General features: G+C 40.4%; 1 protein-coding gene across 1 annotated transcript in view; it reads right to left on the bottom strand.

Moving 5' to 3' along the window:
* Positions 1-22,129, bottom strand: part of TENM3 (teneurin transmembrane protein 3) — a 326,450-nt gene that overhangs the window by 222,239 nt on the left and 82,082 nt on the right. The window contains 1 exon segment of the mRNA XM_010569981.1: positions 9,628-9,634. Coding sequence (XP_010568283.1) covers positions 9,628-9,634 — 7 coding nt within the window.

Below are 22,129 nucleotides of genomic sequence, written 5' to 3'. Positions count from 1 at the left end.
ACAAACCAATAGTCAAGTACAAACAAGGTAAACAAAAAGTAAAATGTTAAAAAGAGATTTTAAAAAACCCCAACCTCTTAACTTTTTTCTGTCTTGTAATGTTTCCTCCCCTCAGCTGAATCAAATGAAATTAAAAGTTCAATTTTTGAAAGCATTTTGTATTAAAACTGGGAAATGAAAAGTATTGTAGAAAATATGAAATTTTATCTGCTGATAGTAATCTCGGCTTTATCAATACAGAGGTACCTCTTGGTGCACTAAAGCTGGTGTTTATCTCCCATGTAATTCTGCAAAACAGTTCAGCATATTCTTAACTTTACACTTTATCTGATTCTTAGCAAATGCAATGAAATACAAATATTGCACCAAAGATACACTGTTATCTTCGTGCTTTGCAGAAGAGGGATCCACATCAGACATTTCAATGTTTTGCTCAATAATATTAATATGTTCTCTAAAAACACCTAGTTCGTTTGCTGCCATATCACACACTCTCTCCTTTACTGTCAGTAAAATTAATTAAATAGTTCAAGCTAAACGATATCTGAAGAGATATGCTTCTTAGGGCATCATCTGTTTTGAAACAAACTGAACTTCAGGATGGAGACATTCATGCACTCATTCATCAGTACAGGCTCAGTGCCAGGAGGCAGTGTGCTGTCCCTACCCACTGGTCTACAGGTGCACACAAAGAGCATATTCCTGTAACACTGATAACAGGAGGTCTTTTAGCAGGGATTTGTTGCCTGAAAAGGCTGTACAGCCTCATGTCACGTCTAACAGCTCTCACTCTTACAAAACCAAGGAACAAACCTGACCTCTCAAGATGAGTTTTAAATCAATTAGCAAGAGCCTGCAGTAAAACAACTAAAATGCAGAAGGACCTTACAGAGACACTGTTATCAGATAAGCCTTATTTCAAACAGCCGCCGTAGGTTTGAGCTGATGTTCTCCACTATTCATCTTCTCTTTTAAATATCCATTCGGTTGACAAATAGTAAAGCTACAGTACCATAAATGAACGCATCAGGAGCACACACATTCCTTCTGCCCAGCCTTTCCTCCCTGGCAGGCTACAGGATTAGATGGTATCTCTTCCCTGAATTTTGCCCTCTCTCCATCTCCCTTGCAGACTTGCACAAAAAGAAGTGCTAGTAAAGAGCAGGGATGACTGAACATAAACGGTTTTGTTTATTAAAAAAAAAATTCTTCGTTGGTTCACTGTCCAGTTTTGCCCATCACTGCCTGGTTTTGTCCAAGAGATTTTAAAAACACTGTAGCAGGAAGGTTGAGGGGCCAGTGGCAAAGAGACTTGTACATTGAAAGCAAAGCATATTTTTTTTGCCAGAATAAAGGTTTAGGCCTTTCATTTCTCATTCTTTCAAAATACTTCTTCATTAACTCTCATAGAAATAGGAAACTACCTGTTACTACAAACATGCACAATTATGAGTAGCAAATAATAGAAGTATACAAGCAGTACCTGAAGCCAAGCAATACAATTATTCTTTTCAAGGAACAATAAGCAAATAGCAGTACAGTTATCTGCACAAAAAGCAGCCTCCTTACAACCTGTGAGTAACTAACTGTGGATACTGTATGACACTTACACGGCATCTAGCTATGCCAAAGTGATTGCAGACTGTCATTTTTCCTTAGGGGTGTATGCTACAGAGGAACTGGGCAAACACTCAGCTCTGTGAAAATCAAGAAGCTTAGCTCATCTCACTCGGCTCTAAAGACTAGCTATTAAAGGAGCCATGTTATTTAAAAGTGCTTGCCTGCATGCACCTTGTGCAGCTGTTTAAGAGGCATTTTTAAGGAGTAAATGGTTTCCAAAAGCAGGAGGGGGATGAGATTGAGCAGCAGGGTTTGGGGGAGAGGACTGACTGCAGCCCAGATCATTCTGCAGCATGTTTTCAGGCAGGGCCGTGCTCCTGTGCTGCCACTACACAGTAGCAGCAAGCCACAGAGTGCAAACTCATAGGGCTACTGGGATAGACTCCTTTTATTTTTCTGCAGAGAAAGCTACTACAGCTGCTCAGGTTTATGAGTCTATTGTAGTGATTTTTTCTTCACAGCAATTGCACAAATGTGCACAGTAAGCATACTGAGGCTCAAATAAGAGCAGGACATGTTCACTCTCATATCCCAGTGGGTAACCCGAAAAGTAAATAAATAGCAAATACACTGTAAGTCAGCACTGAAACCTTCACTTTCACTGGTACTGCAACCATCAATGTACATGTTTAACTAACACAACCATGCCCTACAGACATTCCAAGTGCAAGCAAAAAACCTTAAAGAACAAGAGATTGAGGTGGGGCACAAAATCAGGTATCACACTGCAGTAACTCAAGGCATTCTGTCACCACAAATGCCTTCAGCTGAATGCTAAAAAAGATGAAAAATAGGATGCAGGTTTTTAAAAGATCACAGGTATTAGACATCGGCACTGCAAACAAAGGCTGAAGTCACAATTTAAGTCTGAGCTATTCTCGTGGTCTGCCACTGAGAAGGGGACAGCCCGCTCTACCTCCCCCTGCTCCAGTCAGCCATTCCGCTCCTCCCCGCCCCGCCTTTACTACCCATCTATCTGCATCTGGAGCTGATTTGACTTGCTAACCCAACAGAAAACTATGTCTTTTTTTCCCCCTACCTGTTTTCTTCTGAGTTATGTTTTTGGCAGCAGTGAACTGTCAGCTCAAGATTGGCTCAAACCTTCAAGCGTGACTCTACCCCAAGATTTAGGATGGCAATGGGGGGAACAACTTTCCTTTCTTATTCTCTCCTGTCCCTGAGCACTGACTTCTTTGAAAATCTTGTCTATTACACTCATACGGGGAGTTCCTATATAATAGAAAGGATTCGAGCCTTGTACAAATCTTGTTCCACTTGCAAAAACTGAGCCCCTGCAAATTTGGGTTAGTGACTTGCCTGTTCTAGGTAACAGACCCTATGGTCTGCATTTCTTACGCTGCCAGTGTAGGTGGGGCCTTTGCCAAAAAGTTATTGACATAAGCAGGAACCGTAATTCCTACCTAATGTTATCAACTAGCAGGACAGAGTAATAGGGTAATGCTTGATAAATGTAAAGCCTTGGGTAGCCTGCAGGTCTGCAGAGCAGCTAAAAGCAGCAGTGTTAGCTACTCTGAAACTGTAGGTGACAAGCTTGAGAAGCAGTTATGAGTAAATGGCAAGCTACAAACTAGAAGAAAGTCACCTTAAAACAGCATCCCTCAAAGATACTGGAAGCATGAGGTTTTTGTTCAGATCTATGCATCACTGCAGTTATTTCGGAAGCAAGCAAGCAAAGTTCAGTTGGATATCCTTATTTTCTAGCACGCCGCCCACCTTTACTTGCAAACAAACCCCAGTATTCTATGCCAGTCATTCTATGCTCCTGGTCAGGTTTTGAAGCAAAAAGGGAAGTAATAATAAAGTAGTTCTAGAGTTGGGATACTGAAACTCTAATTGCTCAGATATAACCCAATCATTTATGATTAGCTCTTAATAAATACCTTCCTTTTAGGATCCATCTTACCTACTTCACAGATACAGACTTTGTGCAAGAAGCCTGGGTTTGGTTTTTTATTTTTTGAGGAAGGCAAAGCTAGCCAATTACAATCCTAATATGCAGTTCTCATGATTAGCCACAACCTCCACAGTTATCTCTTTAGAGGTGCTCACAAGTAATCCAAAAGCATTTTGAAGCCAAAAAGTATTACTAATTGAAATGTTTCAAGGCTCATAGCTTCCTTTAAGAATGCAAATTTAATCTTAGAATAAGTTAGTTAATAATTATGTGAAATTTGAACAGGATTTGATCCTTCCTCCCACAGCAACTTGAAAGCACAAAGCATAAACATATAGGTTCCAGTGCAAAGTGCCAAGGTCCTGGTTCCTCAAGATAGCAAGTAAGCTACCTTTCATTTCCTAAATCAGTATTCTCCAACCTTGCCGTCCACACCAATACTGACTTTGGATTAGGAAAGGCCAGGACTGAGCAGAAGAGCAGTAACAGTAAAAGGAGATGCACCAAACACCACATCAGCAGCTGCTGTGGATTAAGCAGCTAAGAACTTCTTTCAAGTTAATCCTGCAACCAGTCCTGCTCTTGCTGAAGCCAGTATATACAACTCTCACAGGACAGCCTACGCACAGCTTTTTCTCTGTCTGATGAGACTTACTTCACCCAAGACAGGATCTATATGGAAATCTGTAGTCCCGTAAGTCAGTATGTTTTCTAGCAGGGCACTGAACTGGAAGGCAGTTTGAGGGTTTTTTTTTTTGTTTCCTGGAAATGAATGGAGCCTGTCCCATAATCTCAAGTTTTCACTGAGACCGAACAAAACTAACAAAAATGTGATTATCAACTGGGGAAGAAAGTAGGGATGGAGAGGAAAGCTGGAGGAAGGGAAACATTGCTGTTCATATCTCCCTGAAACTCCAGAGGTGCCCCAAGCCTTTCTCCTGCTCTCCCCTTTAAACGAGCATGTATTGCTTCATAAATAGGTCTAGTTGTCAAGCCACTGGTCTGAAACAGGACCAAGTGGTCCGGTCCAGTCACAGATGAGCCTAAGACAAAAGCACTGCTGGCTCCAGTGAGACAGTAAAGAGGCACCAAAAAGGAGCCCAAGTCTGGGGTGAGAAACAAAACAACACAACTCACCAACCGACCAAGTAACCAAAAAAGCCCACAGGGAAAATGGTAAGGAAGTAAAAAATCAGAGCAGTCATAGAGGAGAAGGGATAGGAAAATTAGGAAGACTTCAGAACAAGACATGTGGGGAAAAAAGTACACAGCCTTCAGACCATTTCAAGTGAGCTTCCAGCATGAAGTACACTGGGCCGCATCTCTCCTCTAGTGGGGTTGTCCCCCCACACCAGTAAGAATGGATAACTGAGTTCACAAAATGCAATCAGGGAGTTAAGCACAGCTCAGAAATACACAACCAGCTGCCCCTTAGTGAAGAATCACCCTGTCCAGTACCACACCAGTAAGGAGAGAGTATAAAAGAAAACTACCCCAGATGCCAGAGCTGGGAGAAAGAGGGGGAAGGTGTTTGCTCTTCCTGCTGTATGCTATCTGGCAACTACTTAGTTCAATATGAGGAAAAAACAGCAGTTATTTTATTTGATCTTTTTTATACAGATGGTGTTTTTGTATTAAATTAATGAATGCATAGCACATTAAGATATTAAATGTAAACTGCATGCATCGAAGAGGTTTTAACTTGAAGATGTATTGCTATTTTCCTCTCATTTTAAACATATTTTAAGCATATTTCTGAAATAAATACAGGCCAGCTCACTGTGCTACAAATAATTATACTAATTCCAAAACAGTACCTTGTTCCAGCTACTTGGGTTTTTCCTTTTTTAAAAAAACATGATTTAAAGAAATCAAACAGACAAATCCTGCCAGAAAATGTTTTCGTAACAGAGACAAGTAGTGCCTACACCAAGTACATCTAAAACAAGAGCCTGTCATCAATGCCTCTCCCAGCTATGCTAGCCACCCTGAGAAACAGCATGTACTCCGCAAAGTAGTAGCACAGTGTCCATAGATCACTATTAGATAAACTTGTAAATCCAGATACTTCACCCTTATTACAGCACAGCAACATAAACTTCCAACTTTCATCCTCCTCCTCCATGTTCTACAACCCTCCACCCTATCCCAGGCAGGCAGCTGAATCAGAGTTAAATCAGGATTTAGATCAGAAGGGGTTTTTTCCTATTCTGGGTTTGCCTGGCATGGTTTTGGTAGTGGGGGGGCTACAGGGAGGGCTTCTGTGAGAAGCTGCTCAAAGCTTCCCCCATGCCTGACAGAGCCAATGCCAGTCGGCTCCAAGATGGACCCGCCGCTGGCCAAGGCCGAGCCCATCAGTGACAGTGGTAGTGCCTCTGGGATCACATATTTAAGAAGGGGACCCCCCCCACACTAACTGCACAAAAAACTTCAGCCAGAGAGAGGAGTGAGAACATGTGAAGGAAACAGCCCTGCAGACACCAAGGTCATTGAAGAAGGAGGGGGAGGAGATGCTCCAGGTGCCAGAGCAGAGATTCCCCTGCAGCCCGTGGTGAAGACCATGGTGAGGCAGGCTGTCCCCCTGCAGCCCATGGGGGTCCACGGTGGAGCAGATATCCACCTGCAGCCCGGGGAGGACCCCACGCTGGAGCAGGTGGGTGCCTGAAGGAGGCTGTGACCCCATGGGAACCCCGCGCTGGAGCAGGCTCCTGGCAGGACCTGTGGTCCCACGGAGAGGAGCCCACACTGGAGCAGTCTGTGCCTGAAGAACTGCAGCCCGTGGGAAGGACCCACGTTGGAGAAGTTCATGAAGAACTGTCACCTGTGGGAGGGACCCCACACTGGAGCAGGGGAAGAGTGTGAGGAGTGATGACCCCTGTAGCAAACTCACTACATTTAAGGAAGATAGCATAATACTTCTTTGGTTTAATTGACAAGGTTTGTGTGTGTGGTCACTGTCAGTATTTTCTTTGTGTAGTGGATTAGGTTTTTTTCTTGGTTTAAAATACCCCCACAAAGTTCCCAGAGAAAATAATAATGTGAAATAGTTGGCAAAATATTTACCACTTGGAGATTGTTATAAAACCGGCAAGAAACAGATGAGCACGCATGTGATGGTAGACTAGTTTTCCTAATAGAAATGGGGAAAAAAGGTAATGACACCTCAAAATAAATACATTTATGCCAGTAAATGTTCTACCATAGATACAATTATATAATCAGCAGCAGAAGCAGAACTCAGTTAAAACTATGGAAGCAAAAATTCTTTCACTGAAATAATAGATGATTCTACCACTGTGAAGAGGCAGTAGGCCTTGCTGATACACCTCTGCTGACAAACATTTTGGGAAAAGTAAGCTCATAATGTGTGCTCCTGTAAGAGCTATGGTCTACCAGAAGTGACAGCAAACAGCTTACGGATTTTTTCCTTATATCCTTAACATGTTTTATGCAATAATTCTAAACTTGCAACCTCTCAAAAGAAGCAATCCACTGTTTCATTCTGGAAATCTATCTGCAATAGCCAGTTAGGATCTTTTACAGTTAAAAAAAGTGCCACAGTTTTAACATATTTTTGGTATTTACAAACTTTAAGTTTGTAATCAAAATGCTGTTACTCCACATACTACCAAATGCATCATTTTACAGTATTGATCTCAATTTACACAGGCAAGTAAACCACAGATTCTTCAACAATTTTAAGATTATTTTATGCTATATTCAGGAATCCAGTGTCTGCAGTTCCTCTCACAGCTCTACAGCATGAAGAAGAATATTGTCTACTCAAAATATTTCAGCTGACTTAGTCTGACTTTCTGACTAGTCAAGTTTTTTATACCTATTCATGCAGGAATTTTGGCATTACAGAAAACGCCTTTTAGAAATTATGAAAGGAGAACATTTTTCTCGTCCTTGGAGACCCACACATTTAAATTCTGTTCATTACTAATGAACAGAATGTTATTATCCATTTTCCACTCATATTATCAAAGATTATTTATTTTATTAGCTACAGATATGAGTTTTAACATGTGAACATGTAAGATGCAAGTTTTAACATCAGTCACAGACAAGCGTGAAAACCACTACTCAGATTATATTTAAATTTTGCTTGGAAATACAGGAGGAATGTGCCTTACCAGGATCAGGCATATCCCATTATATTTGGATTTCTAAGTCTCTTGGGGTTAAACTGTTCAATATTCTCTAAGGGGTGGCAAGGACTACTGCTTTTACTACATTTATTGTCATAAGTATTATACCTATTTGTGATTTGAAACGTAGCCACGCTTGTAACCTGTTGCTATCCAATAAGATTAGCTTGTAGTCTGCTGCCTAATAGTGTTGGTAGTATTTTATTATTCACATGTTACAAAGAAAATAACTCGAAACATCCTTTTCCTTTATGTGAATGAAGTTTAAAATATTCCCATTATCCTGCTTCTTGCAAAACTGCCTTCTAAATCCTTCCTTCAAGAGTGTTTCATGACAGAAAAAAAATAAATGCATCAGTGCTTGCGATCAATTATGAAGTATGAAAGACAGAAGAGGCCTCAGAACAACAGTAACAACTCTCTCAGTAAATGGCTTTTCCCCCTTTCTCAAGGCTTTCATAGAATGAAAAGGATAATCCTCAAATGACAACCATCTGAATGGTACCTGCAATTAACATCAGCATAACCCATAAAATAAATGAACATTTTGTTACCTTACAATTTTAAGAGACCTGAGAAGGACCAAGCAAGGTATCAGACACATTAAACACAAACAATATGTCTCTTTCAGGGAACTCTACTCCAGCAGACAGCACTTCAAAGTTTACAGATGTTTGTAACAAAGATATAAAAAAAGGCAAAAAGCTGATTGCTAGTTTCAAATACATTACTTCTTTAAAAACTATTTACTCTTGCAGGCATGTGAAGACCTGCTAGTGCTGTAGCTGTAAAAATTGCAGGAAATTTGTCTACAGAAGCAATGCGTCTTAGTCATAATCTCCTTCTGAAAAATGAAAATCTAAACGTGCTTATTTCTGATTTTATTGCATTTTAAATATTAAGTTATTACAGCAGCTCCTGGCATCCCTGTGCTGGAGCTGTCATTTCCACTATGCACTCTGTTTCTCAAGCATTTGTAACTTAGCAGTTCTAATTCACATCTGGCTGAAATTTGGTATACTAGTCAGCTTGCATACAAATTGCCTCTGAAAAGGCGGGGGGGAGCAGGGTAAAAAGCTTCAGATTCCTTCCAGCTTGTTAATTTTAAGAGTCTAAACTATTTTAATAAATGCTAATAATATTTCAATTTATAATATTTTATTTTAATATTTAATGTGTCAGTCTAACAGTCTGGATTAGTGGTTTCCAACCTGAACTGCACCAGAGCTATGCTGGCCCTGTGCCTTCTTAGGTAGCTCTGAGCCGGCGTGGAACTGGGGACACTGGTGTGTCTTTGCATAGACATCCGAGTACAATAGAGATGAATGCTCTCAACTAACTAGCTCACACTATCTTGGAATACTTCTGGGGGGCATTGATCCAAATTTTGCAATAGGAGCGAGAAACTCCACACATTCAGACTTCAGATCGCATCTGTGACCTCCAACAGGTTTCTTTGTTGAGTTCGGGTTGCACAGGGAACTTAAGCTGTCTCTTAATACACAAGCATTATGACAAAGCCTAACTACACATTCCTCAAATAACTCTAACATACCCTCAAAGTTCAAACACGTATATAATATGTTCTAATAACATCCATCACTTTTTGTCTCTGAAAGTGAGTTCATTAAGCTCACCGAAACACTAGGTGTAGCCTGAATGACGTAATGACTCCTATCTTATGAGACTGCATCTAAATTACTTTCAGGTTTTCTGTTAATAGACACACAATAGCTCACAAGAGTGGAGATTTGAAGTATGGCTATCTGAAGTTATTGGAAACTAGCAGTAGTATCTTTCATGGTCTTCTGTTTGGCACGACTCAGGAAATTACAAGAATAAAATATCAGAAAAACAAGTATATGCAGTTAAAACATACATAAATTTTATACATGTTGATTTGAAACCAGTTTGCTTATACCACCCATATGTAATTACACTGATTCTACAAACACTGTATATACCATCAATATTACATTCTAAAATTTTCTATGCATTTTATTATAGATGAAGCTTTGGTTCGTCTTTGACAGGGTTATCATGTTCCCTGCATCAGCTCATCAACTTACACTACATATAGAGGAATGAAGCAAGTTCGCCATGTGGAAGAGCACAGCAACTTCATAAAATCTGCTTTAATAAGTGCATTATGGATACTTGCAAAACTCAGGTATTTCAGAGAAAAGTGTATATTATTATTGCTATTGGTACATTTTCCTAATTGATCTGACCCATAAGCTAACTCTCCTTCCACAAATTCAGTGATACTTTTACCACGGGAGCTTCTTTTGAAAATGCCAGCCTGTCTGGACAGAAGGCACATCAACTGCACAAGCACATACCCATCTGCCTCACAGAAAATAGCCTGTGTCACCTCAAAGCATGACACATCTTAAAGGCTGGCCACAGTGACAGTGACTTGCCTATTACCTGTTTGGCTGTGAAAAGTAAACAAGTATTTTCTCTTTCTGGTCTATTTTAATCCTACTGAGGCAGAGAAGAGCTAACCAGAGTTATCAGTGACAAAGGTAGAAGGTCTGTCTGCAGAATTACGCGCAGCATTTGAATGAAAAGGAGAGCCGTAAACGACTGATTAATAGCTCAGCTGGCAGAGTCCACTATTTTACAAAAATTTTGCTTCCATGCTTGTGTGTTAATCATTTTCTTTAAACAGCAATGGTGGCTTTATAAAAGGAGATGTAGTTCCATCCAAAACAAAAGCTAGCTAGGTCATTCCTCTGCCACAGAGAGATATTGAATCAATTTATTTAGTGTGAGTTGTAATTGACTTAGAACAGAGTTGAGTGCATTTCTTTAGGCTCTTCAGATGGGTAGGCAAAAAGGAGTAGTTATAAATTTTTCAACCAACTTAAAATGCGATGGCAGCAATAGGAATATCATGGTACAGAGGTTTATGACTTTTAGGATGGTGTGTGTTTAAGGGAAAAACTCGTTTCTATGAACTAAAAAAATATATTACATACATCTACACCCAGCAGAAAACACATCAAAACACTCCTTGCTGCTTAATCATCTCGCTTAAGAAATGAAGTGTGACAACTAATATGAGCTACAATATCTTTAAGTGTCTCAAAAAATGTGGAACTGTATATGAAAATGAGGCAGAGCTGAACTTTTTTCAGGCTGATTTCATTGATAAAGGAGCAACAAATCTGGCAAGAACTGGTACACGCAAGGTAGTTACACATGCAGCCACTCAACTAGGCTGAGTGCTGAATGGGAACTGACATTTCATATTCTTGTGTGGTTTTCGTTTGGTTTTTTTTTTTAAACAATAAAAAACCCCCTCATTATCCTAAATTAAGAGCTATATGACAAAGAAACCTGGAAAAAAAAGCATAATTTGGATGTCCCTAGAGCTGGAAGTGAAATCTGTGGAATCAAGAGTTAGTAAAGTGGAGATAATGGCTACTTTTTAAGAAAAGAAGGACATCTGTTCCAGGTCTGCCAGGACCACACTGAAAAGGGTTTCAGCCCAACAGCCCTATACACAAATCACCAGGGAGAGGAAAAGAACAAAGAAGCCCAGATCTAACTGGGATGGTGTGTGAAAATGTCCTGGTTTCATCTGGGATGTAGTTAACTGTCTTCCTAGTAGCTGGGACAGTGCTATGTTTTGAGTTCAGTATGTGAAGAATGTTGATAACACTGATGTTTTCAGTTGTTGCTCAGTAGTGTTTAGACTACAGTCAAGGCTTTTTCAGCTTCTCATGCCCAGCCAGGGCACCTGACCCAAACTGGCCAACAGTGTATTCCATACCATGTGACGTCCCATCTAGTTTAGATACTGGGAAGGGGCGGGGGGCAGGGATTCGCCACTTGGGGACTGGCTGGGTGTCAGTCGACGGGTGGTGAGCAATTGCCCTGTGCATCATTTGTACATTTCAATCCTTTTATTACTACTGTTGTCATTTTATTAGTGTTATCATTATCATTATTAGTCTCTTCTTTTCTGTTCTATTAAATCGTTCTTATCTCAACCCAGGAGTTTTACTTCTTTTCCTGATTTTCTCCCCCATCCCACTGGATGGGGGGGGAGTGAGTGAGCGGCTGCGTGGTGCTTAGTTGCTGGCTGGGGTTAAACCACGACAGAAAAATATTCCGAGACAGACATGCCGGGTGAATTTGTTCTTCAGTTTGCACTGTTATGCTGGAAAGTGTTAATGGTTTCTGTCAAACACAAATTTCTTTAGAGCAGACAGGTGTGTCCCCGCAACGGCATTTGTTTTACTCTTTCCCTCTTATCCCTACCATGAGCCTGAGGCCAAATGCTTACATCTGTACTAACTCAACAGGAGCAGTTTAGTGCAAGCTTGAGTGCAAGCACTGGCATACAATCATCAATACCTTGTTATTGATAGTGTTTTTCCTGCCTTAATTTTGGGCTCTGACAACCAGTGCTCTCCCAGATAACACCCACCCAATTCAGGGGAGGGTATGGACCAGGGACTGCTCCCAACAGGTCCCATGTGTTAGGTGCCCAGGCTGTTGGTGAGGGGCATGTGCACACCAGTGATGCTTGTGCCATGACAGTCAGAAAATGGACCTTGGCTTGTTCCCTTTGTTAGTGTAGACAAAGACTATGCATCCGTCTCTCTTCCTCTACAATCTAATTTTACTTTCTACAGTGAAAAAGAAAGGCACCTGGCTGGTCTCTTGTCTCCCTTTTCACTGCCCTCTTCCACCACATCGCAGAATTTGGGAAACCTGAGAAAGGAGGGAACGCCTTGTGGCTATAGCTGCTAGCCAGCAGCACACCACCCTACAGCTGCAAGCAGTTCTCAGCAGGCAGACAGAACTGATACTTTCCAGTACTTCTGAAACATTACGGCTTTGCCAGGCTTCTGGATTTATCAACATCCACAGCCTTTTACCTACTGAATTTTAGGAGACTTTTTAACAGTTTCTGGCAGCAATCAGGTGTAACATTAAACAGTTGCTGTGTTCTAGCCATGAACACAAGTGGAACACCAGCCAGATGAGTGTAGAGGACTCCTTCCCTTGGCCAAAATGCAAACCTACACACTGGCATGCATATGCTGTTTCAGACTAACACAGCTCAGTCTACAAATTACGTTAATAAAGGTTAAAATTTCTATACAGACTATACCCAGTAAACCTACTTCCATGGAACTATAGTAATTCACAGTCTGCTAAAATAGGACCCACAGTACATTTTCATATTTGTTAGTAAAGACCCCCATGTAGTTTTATCACATATGAGTTTAATACTGACCACATTTGGCACAAGAGCACACAGGGGAACTCCACCCACGTACAAAACTGCATGCAAAAAGACAGGAAAATAATAATAATAATTAAAAATCAAAGGACAGATTCTAGGTCAAGCCCTGCTCTGTGCTGCAGAGAGAAACCAAACACTCAGACCAGTTTGTTACCCGTTATTTTATGGGGTACAGTCGTGCTACAGGAAACAAAGGCAGGCAATATACAAGCGAGATGAAGAATGCTCAGCTCTAGCCGGTTTCACCGAGATCACTGCAAGCAAAACCAATTACCTCAAAGGCAAAAACATAACTTTGTCTGATGTAGGTTTTTATTTTTATTCTTTTTTTCACCTCATGTAACTGGTTCTGCTGCCATGGCTCTGATCAGCAGTAAATTAGGATTAGGTAGAAAGGACTAGGATGAGGGGGTAATGTAAAAGCTGGAGGGCAGGAATGAAAAAGAGAACTGATAAATAATACACACGTCTCTTCTGTGAAAAGCTGGCAGAGCTGCTGAAGAATAACTGGAAATACTATCCAAATTCCACTGATAGAAAAAATCATCTGGGGAGAAGGGTTTACATCCAGAGAGGAACCGAATGTCTGAAAAGCCTGTTTGAGATTCCTTGACCTCAAGGGAAAAAGAGAGTGGTAAATACTGGGATCTCACACAAATGAGGAGTAGCGGGGTTTGCAGAATAAGACTATTTGAAATGCTCTGAAGATGCCTATTTAATGTCATGAACCTTACTGTATGTTTTGGAGAAAGGACAGCTGTTAAAAAGAAACTCTCCTGGCTATGAAATACGTGCCTGGCTCCATAAGCCAAAATCATCAACTGAGGAGCAAAAGAAAAGGAACACAGGGAAGGAAAAGAAAAATTCTTTGAGGTACTTCTAGACTATGAAAAAAGACTCAAATATTGACAGTGCTTTTGGCACACTTGTCAAGGAACAGTGAGATCCTCTTCAGTACACGATCCATCAGCTCACTACTTGTCTCTTGGTTGATGGGTGATGTCTTAAGATTCAGTATCATTACAACAGAAAGTACAGGCATATCTGTGTGGTGACCTTCCTGGACACATCTGGTGCAAGTGAGTTCAAGAGAGAGAGAAGGCAGAATTACATTTTCAATATCTGACTACGTATCTGCCTTCAAAAGGCTTGTCTTCTGGATGGGCACATGGAAACACATACAGATAATCCTCCCGCTTTATGGCAGAACACGATTGATAAGTACCAGGAAAGTGCTGAGGAGGAAGCAAGAATAATTAATCAGAAAGAAAATGTAAGAAAACTCTTTATACCACAAAGGTGAAGGGCACCTCCATCACATAGGCAAGTAGATCAATAGGGCAAGTCTGTGAGGAACAAGGGGAACTTCGCATGAGTGAAAAGGGAGATTCTCTCTCCATCTGAATGATGCTTCATGCCGAGTACACACGCTAACTCTACAACTCAGGGCTAAGGACCACACCAAAACATTGCTAGCAGCTGGCGACTAAAATCCTAACAGAATGAAGTAAAAGGTCTCAGAAGAGTACTTTACCCCATGTACCCAGGGGTAAATGCACTTTCTTACTGCTATAAAGGTTGTGAGGAGACACAACTATCAGATGCTTTCCAGCTCCAAAGACAGAAATGATGATGGGAAGAAGAACCCCGTGCTCTTCTTGGGAGATTACCTACATGTTGAAGAGTAAGAGATCATCAGTTGCAAAGTAGAAGTTAAATACATCTACCTTCAAAATGGGAACATTTAATCAAAACTTAGGAACAAAAGGTATAAAAGCCACACTTCACACTCCGCCATAAAACAAGTAATACTTGTTCTTTCAAAAAATGGGACTTCTATCAATTGTGCTGAGATATTTTCCATAACCTCCAGGATGTTACCATTACAAAATGTGTTTTGATATGCAGCTGATACTTTTCTGGTCTATAATTTCATTTTATTGCATCTAGATATACCACCTCAGTCCACATGGTCTTTAAAAATCTTGCAGATGGTTCCCCCATCAATGCAGATCTGTCATGTGACTATGCTATATTTTTTTTTCCTTCTTTTCATCTTTTCTTATAAATCATTCCCTCTAGCCTCTAATCATTTTTAATGCTCTGCTGTGAGTTTCAGCCAATTAACCTATATCTTAAGGTGCTCAAATTTGGATCCAGTTTTCCTGTTATCGTCTTCCCTTGTTATTTTGTACATTTGTTTTAAAATTCCCTTAATAATTATGCCAATGCCTGTACAGAGAGCACTATAAAAAGTACAGCTAGCACTGAGGTCTTTTCAAAGCTAGAAATTTTAAATGACACTGTTTGTTCCAAATCAGTGTAGTTTTACACCAAAGAAACCACTTTTGAATGAGAAAAGACAGTTTAAAAGGGGGGAGGGGAAGATAGACAGTTGAGACTACTTTGATTAAATACTTAAATTAACGTGCAATAGCTGAAATTTTACTTTTGTAAGCTTTTAAGGCACCAGTATTGACTGCCATTACAAAACATAAGTGACATAGGAATTGAAGCATTAGTTATACATTTTCTAAACTATTTGTTTCCAGCTTAGCCACAGGCCTTCCATGGTTTGAGCATCTTTATAAAAATGTAAATACACACATGTTAAAACAAATAAGTGTTCCTGCTGCTAAGGCTGGAAATGGGCCTGCCTGTCCTCACAGAAATATCTCTAAATTGAATATTAAGGTGACCTTAATGTTGACTATTATATACCTGCCTTTAAGGATCTCTTAATCATAATCATTGTTTTCTACTCCTGTAAGCTTTTGTTCTACTACATTTTAAACTGTTCTTTAGAGATATTTCTGTATCTCCCAAGCCAAAGGATAAACTCTTAAGTACTAAAATTTGCCATTATTAGAAAAGTTCATTTCAATGTTCAGCCTCTAACTCGTTATCTGTAATTAAGAAAAATCAGATTTCAAAGCAACAAGAGGAGACTGTGATAAAGCTATTTGAAGTACTCTCTGGCAGGGATAAAGCCAGCAGAGAGGTAGCTGTCATAAAATAGCCAAATGGCTTTTTCCACCTCCATCAAGGTCACTTTACTGATGATGTGCTCAATAAGATGATAATGCATTTAACCACTTTCCTTGCATCTGACTTCGACCTTATTGCAAATCCAAATGGCCTTGTTTAACTACCCTGGCCTTTCAACATTTCCCTGAACAAAGATAATTAAGGAGATATACTGCCCCCTACTATCACAGGAATTGAAAGACAAATAAACTTTTAAGAGCACAGCCAGGTGTCTATTGCATTAATGTACAATGTTTAAGCAGGGGGTAAAATGAAATAATGGTTAAATAATTATAAAAGGTTAACAAAGTTAACTTTGTTACATAAGGCAATTCTGTTTTATTTAAAAGAAAGAACATAAAAGGCTTTCCAGGCTACTTTCTACAACTCCCTGAACAACGGTCTAGTCTTTAACGCAGTTTCTCACTAAAGAGGAAAAATGTTCTGCAAAAATTAACAACTCTGAAATTTCTGCAGATTTGGAACTGGCTATATTTCATACATGGGTACAATAATGTTTTACGAAAAAGCAGGTCTACATGATTAAATGAAGAGCTGCTCTAATAAAAGTATTTCCGTTCATTTTTTTCCTTTCTGTATGGTCAGCAACTATATACAGATGCAAATTAAAGTAGTTCAAAAATTAGTTTGGCAGTTATGACAGTTTGGAAGCTCAAGGTAATGCTTTCTCATGATTTATACAATGATGAAAAATGACCAAATAATACCATTCTATAACAGCAGTTACTTTCTTCTTTAATTTTTATTCATATATACTCTTGCATCCCAAGGCATTCTCCAGGACACTAATTCTTCTTCATACCAAGAAAAAAAAACCCTCCAAAAAACCATGTCAATAGCACTTGGACTAATAACAACTGAAATAGGATAAAAAGAATAAAAAACCAGGCAAAGCAGTTGGGTGTTCATTTTGTACTTGCATGCAAGAGATGTTATTTTAGATTAATCTTTTTTTCTTCTAAATATTTTTCTTTTAAGCATGTTAGAGATATTGTTGTATAGGTCTGAATCCTCTACAAGAGCCAAAAAGAAGCAGAACAACAAGTTGTATCAGAAAGATAAAAACACATAACTCACTGTTGATGTGATACTAGACATATGAGCTTACTGCTACTGCAAAAATTGTTGTTCCTTTGTCACAGAAAATACAGTATGCAGAAAACCTGTTACACTTATTTAATCAGAGTTCTACCAAACACAGACCTTCAGAAATGACAACAGTTATCTACCTTTGCCATTTTGTCAGGCCACTATTACTTTGAGTTGTTCACATAGTTTGTCCAAATTTCAAAGCATTCAGGTATTTGGCTAAGTCTTTTGCTGTTACACTTCTTAATCCAGACTCAACTGTTGAATTCTGAATACACCAGAATTTAAACCTGTAAAGATACCTTCTACTACCCAGCAGAAAAATCAGTGCTTCTACCATCACCGATTACCACATGAAATACCTCAAGTTTGCAATGACTCATACACTATTGCTATGCAAAATCCTTTCTGCTGTATATAACAAGTCATAAACAAGCCTTTCACTCTGAGCTAGGTCTCAAAATTGTAACCCTCTGTTTTGTTTCCCATGTAGCTCCCACTAGAATGATATACTGTCTCCAGATATGAGAAGGCTACCACTTTCTTACATTTAAAGGACTTGCTTCATAAACCATCTATTTCATAGCAGTCTACATGAAACAATTATTTCCAGTTCAAGTTTGGATAAATGGTTGCCCTAGCCAGTCCCAAAAGAAGACTATGTACCTTATTGTTACCCCCAGTGAGTTCTGAAGTTTTCCTGTATAATTGCACTTTGGATTCTTTCAATCTTGGGCAAAGAAGGTGAATGATTATTTTCCATTCATTCAGAATATTTCAGCCACCTACTTACTCTGTTCAGAGTTTAACATGGGTGAAGCTTTCTAAAGGAACACAAGTGCCATTTTTTCCATTTATCCCTATCATTTAGAAAGCTTAACTTAAGTTGGAAAATGACAGAAGCATTTTATTAGTACAGTTACTTTATTTGATCCTGATTCCTTATTCCATATAAAAATCTTCCAAGTGTTCAAACCTAAAAGATGTATACATCTTCAAACTGTTAGTGAGTTCGCCAGCTCACAGCATCATCTCTCTATACATCACTGAACATACAGAAGCCCTCTCACTATTCTGAAATGCACTAATCTGTAACTACTTCTTGAGAAAGTCTTTCAAATCCACACAGAGTGAATCCTATAGCCATATTCAGAATGAAAAAAACACCAATAAGATCTTTGTAGACATGCAGAAAAGATACGAAAGCTAACATCTTTTCTCATTTGGAAAACAATACGGTCCAGTATTATTTTCTGCTATCACTGCTCAAATGCCTACACTGTACAAAACATACATATTATGACCTTTCATTTTTCCTTGTTTAGTTCAACAAGTGAATTGGGATGCAAAACAAGTTACAGAAAGAAAAGTTGTAAGGTCTAATCTCATAATTGCTTATCAGATAATTTCAGTAACTTGACAAGTCATTTTAAATCTTCATAGAAGACATAAGAAGTGCAAGAATACAGCTCAAGACAAATTCTTTAAGTTGGGTTGGTATGCAGCATATACTGATGGGTGCTTAGCAGCATTCTTGTTGTGGGCCTTTAAAATGAACACATACCTGACATGACATTTTACTTTTTTTTTTTTTTTAATAGCATCAGTTATCAATTTTTTAGAGCGCTACCATATCAGCTGCTTTTTTCAAAAGAAAAAAAAAAAAGTATCCCATACTGCATGGAATGTATTACTTCACATGTTCTCAATTCTATTGCAAAAAGGTTAGAAAGTAAAAATGACAAGTAAGCCAAAGCCATCTAAACACTAAATGTTTTTGTAAAGGTTCTGCTGTTGTAGCTTTCTTGCTAAATTGTAACATAGCCTTTTTACAACTCCTTGAAAGAAAAAAAAAAACCCCTATACTGTGACATATATAAGGCCATTCTCCACATAGAGTCGCAGAGCAATTAATCAAAAAATCTTGTAACATCTCGTTTGTAGTTACTGAGCTGCTTGACAGTTTTGAGCCCCAATCTGATGGATGAAAAAAAGAAAAAAAGGTAAGCTAAGTTTTTCTGATCTGGTTTGAACACTTTCCCCTTCCCAGGTTTTACTCAAATACTTCCACCTGAACTTACTGAGGATATATTAAAAGATTTACCTTTCAAAAGAAAAGAGGGAAGAAGTGACCTACATTGGCTATGTGCACACCACCAAGAAGTTCAGGGAAATAAACCTGGCCTATTTAGTACCATTATGCAAATGTACAAATTCTTATCTTAATGATAGCCTGTATTTAACATCAGGCAATCAGATCCTTATGTCTATTAAGCAATTAATATGCTTCCTAATGGAGAGGGGACTCTTGCCATCTTCAGTAACTTTTCCACACATTTTTAGTGAATTTACTCTGCAGATCAGAGAGCTTAGGAGAGAAGGTGCTTCCCTTCCTCTCCCTCCATTGTTCTCTACCTTCAAAGCTGGTAACAAACAGATCGAGAGCAGCTCGGTCTTTGTCTGAGGGTTTGGTAGTTCACATCCGAAGTTTCTCTCCCCATCGCTGAAATATCGGAAGGCAAGGTTTCTGAGAGCTTTCCGCAGTAACGGCCAGAAAATGGGCACAAAGTTAACAAAGGGGAGCTACCACCGCAGAGTGTCAGGTTTGTTTACTGGAGCAGATCAGTATTCCCCCAAATCGTCAAAGTTCAGATTTTTTGTTTAATCAACAGTTAAAAAAAGGCATATAGGCTAAGCAAGTGAACATAAGCTAAGATGGTTTAAAACAAAACAAAACACTCTACAGACAGATGGGCAGTTCAGATTCACGTGAATTAACAGGAAAACTAAAACATAGTGGACACAAAAGCTGCAACGCTATGTTCATGCACTAGAACACAGACATTATAATTTTAAGTAAATTTAATTGCTGACATCCCTTTCTCAGTTTTTTTTTGTTCCCCCCCCACCCCCAATCCTTCCTTAAAGTCTACTCTAGCAATTAACAAACAGAGGTCTCCGGATGGCTTGCTGAAATATTTAAAGCTGGGGAACAAAAGGTTTATTTTAAATATGAAAACCTTGGCTTGTACAACTCCAGACGTGAATCTGCTTTCAATTACTGAAAGTATTTCCACTTCAGTGAAAAAGGATCAAATCTTCAACTACACCATCTTTAGGCAATGAATTTGATTATATTAAGCTTTGAGAATACAGAATCACTTTGTGACACAGCTGTATATTCCATACCTATCATTTATTAGACATACAAAAAAAGGAGCTAGCACTTTAAACGAGCAGCAGACAGAAATGTGGCTGCTCACAGCAGCACTATACTTCCATACCACAGCTTTGCTTTAGGGTTTGTTTTTTTTTTTCTTTTCCAGGTGCCCACGTAAATGTCAAAGATTACACTAAGCTTTAAATGAAGGCTTTTCCAATCCTTTAGAAATGAACCTAGGCTGGTATTTTTTTCCCCATACTTTTATTTGCATAATTTGCACTGTTGTAAAGTTACCTTTTCCTTTCTAGACTTTTGAACTAGCACAATCTCTCCCCCCCCTCCCCCAGCAGAGCAGGTATCGTAGCCCCTAGGAAGCATAATAATTAGAAGTACTTTATACTTTTCCCATTACACAAGCATAACAGAGTTAGGCGAGGGAGCTCAAAGGCTTACACTCCGCAGCGAGATGCAACACCTCAAAGGCAAAGGATGCAAAAACTTCTCATTCCTTACACCTCCCGTTTCGCAAATCTATCCTACCGCATCCCGGCCAGGCACCGGGTCCCGCTCTTTTAGCGGCAAGGCAAGAAACAGGAGAAAAGCGGTTACCTCTCGGCTTAGCAACGCTACAAACGCGGGACTCGCGCTCCCCGGCTCCCCACCGCCTCCTCGCAGGGGCTGCCCGAGCTGCGGAATGAGCCAGCGCCGCCCCCGGCCCCGCGCAGCCGGCCGCCGCGATAGGCTGAGGCGGCGGTGTTTACTCCCCGGCGAGGAGCGGGGGCCGGGCCTGGCACCGCGTAACCCTTTCGGGGCCGCGGCGGTGGGTTGGCCGCGGAACGGCCGCGAGCGCTTACGGCTGGAGGTCGGGATCTCCGGGGGAAGGCAGAAGGATCCTCGCCGGGGAGGGCGGAGGGCAGAGGCGCTCCTGCAGCTCTCTTCGGTTGTACGGCCCGGCTACGGCGCGTTACGCGGCGGGCGGGCGGGCGGGGGGACGCGGCCGCTTCGGGGCGGTGCGGCTGGCAGGGATTTACGGCAAGGCAGAGGTTTTCCCCGACAGAAAATGAACTTTGCCTGCAGCGCTCCTTCCCGCACAAACTGCCACCGAAGTCTCTACGGAGCCGAGGTGAAGCCGGCGTTTTCAGCAGGCGGCGGATTCGGGCGCTGGGACACGCGCGCCTCGCGTCCGTCCCCCGGCACCGGCGCCGCGTTTGCCCTCTTCGAACCGGGGCCCGGACCGCAGAGCAGGTGGGGGCGCACAGGTGGTAGAGCGGCCCGCTCACCACGCACCGCCCGGGCTTTAATTGGAAGAGGAACACCTCCCCCTTCATCTACCGCCGTAGGAGAGGCGGCTTCTTCACGTCTGTCTGGGCGTGAATGCACTAAGCTCGGCTTACTTCAAAACGCCCCACTGGACTATTCATAATCGAGTCCGCTCCCAGTGAAGCCTCTGGAGTTGTAGCCTGATCTGACCGGATGCAGAATCAGGTGCATTGCGTTAGGCATCACAGCTGTCACATAAAGCTATCAAATAATAGATAGAAAATACAGCATTCATATTACTCGCCGTTAATTTCTGAAATACTGTAGAGAGCCAGAACAACTAGATGCCTACCAAATACGCAGATAGAAATGTACTCATTCAAAATAGAAAATCCCATTTGCAGCTGGTAATCAAACTTAAGTTAGTGCCTCTGTCTTTAGAAAAAGAACTGGACTTTTAAAAATTATTACCAATTTTTTTTTTTTTTTTAATTACCCTCTGCTGGAACATGGAACTCCTTTAAAATGTTTGTGGGAATGGTATCTCCAACTTCGTTCTTAACATCGCTACACAAAGAACCCTCTTCTGAGTTGGCTTAGAAAGTACAGTGATA

This window comes from Haliaeetus leucocephalus, unplaced genomic scaffold, assembly GCF_000737465.1.
Source record: "Haliaeetus leucocephalus isolate CR32 unplaced genomic scaffold, Haliaeetus_leucocephalus-4.0 Scaffold284, whole genome shotgun sequence".
NCBI classification, from domain to species: Eukaryota; Metazoa; Chordata; class Aves; order Accipitriformes; family Accipitridae; genus Haliaeetus; species Haliaeetus leucocephalus.
The sequence above is the reverse complement of the archived record's forward strand: the minus strand, read 5'-3'. Positions and strand labels throughout refer to the sequence as shown.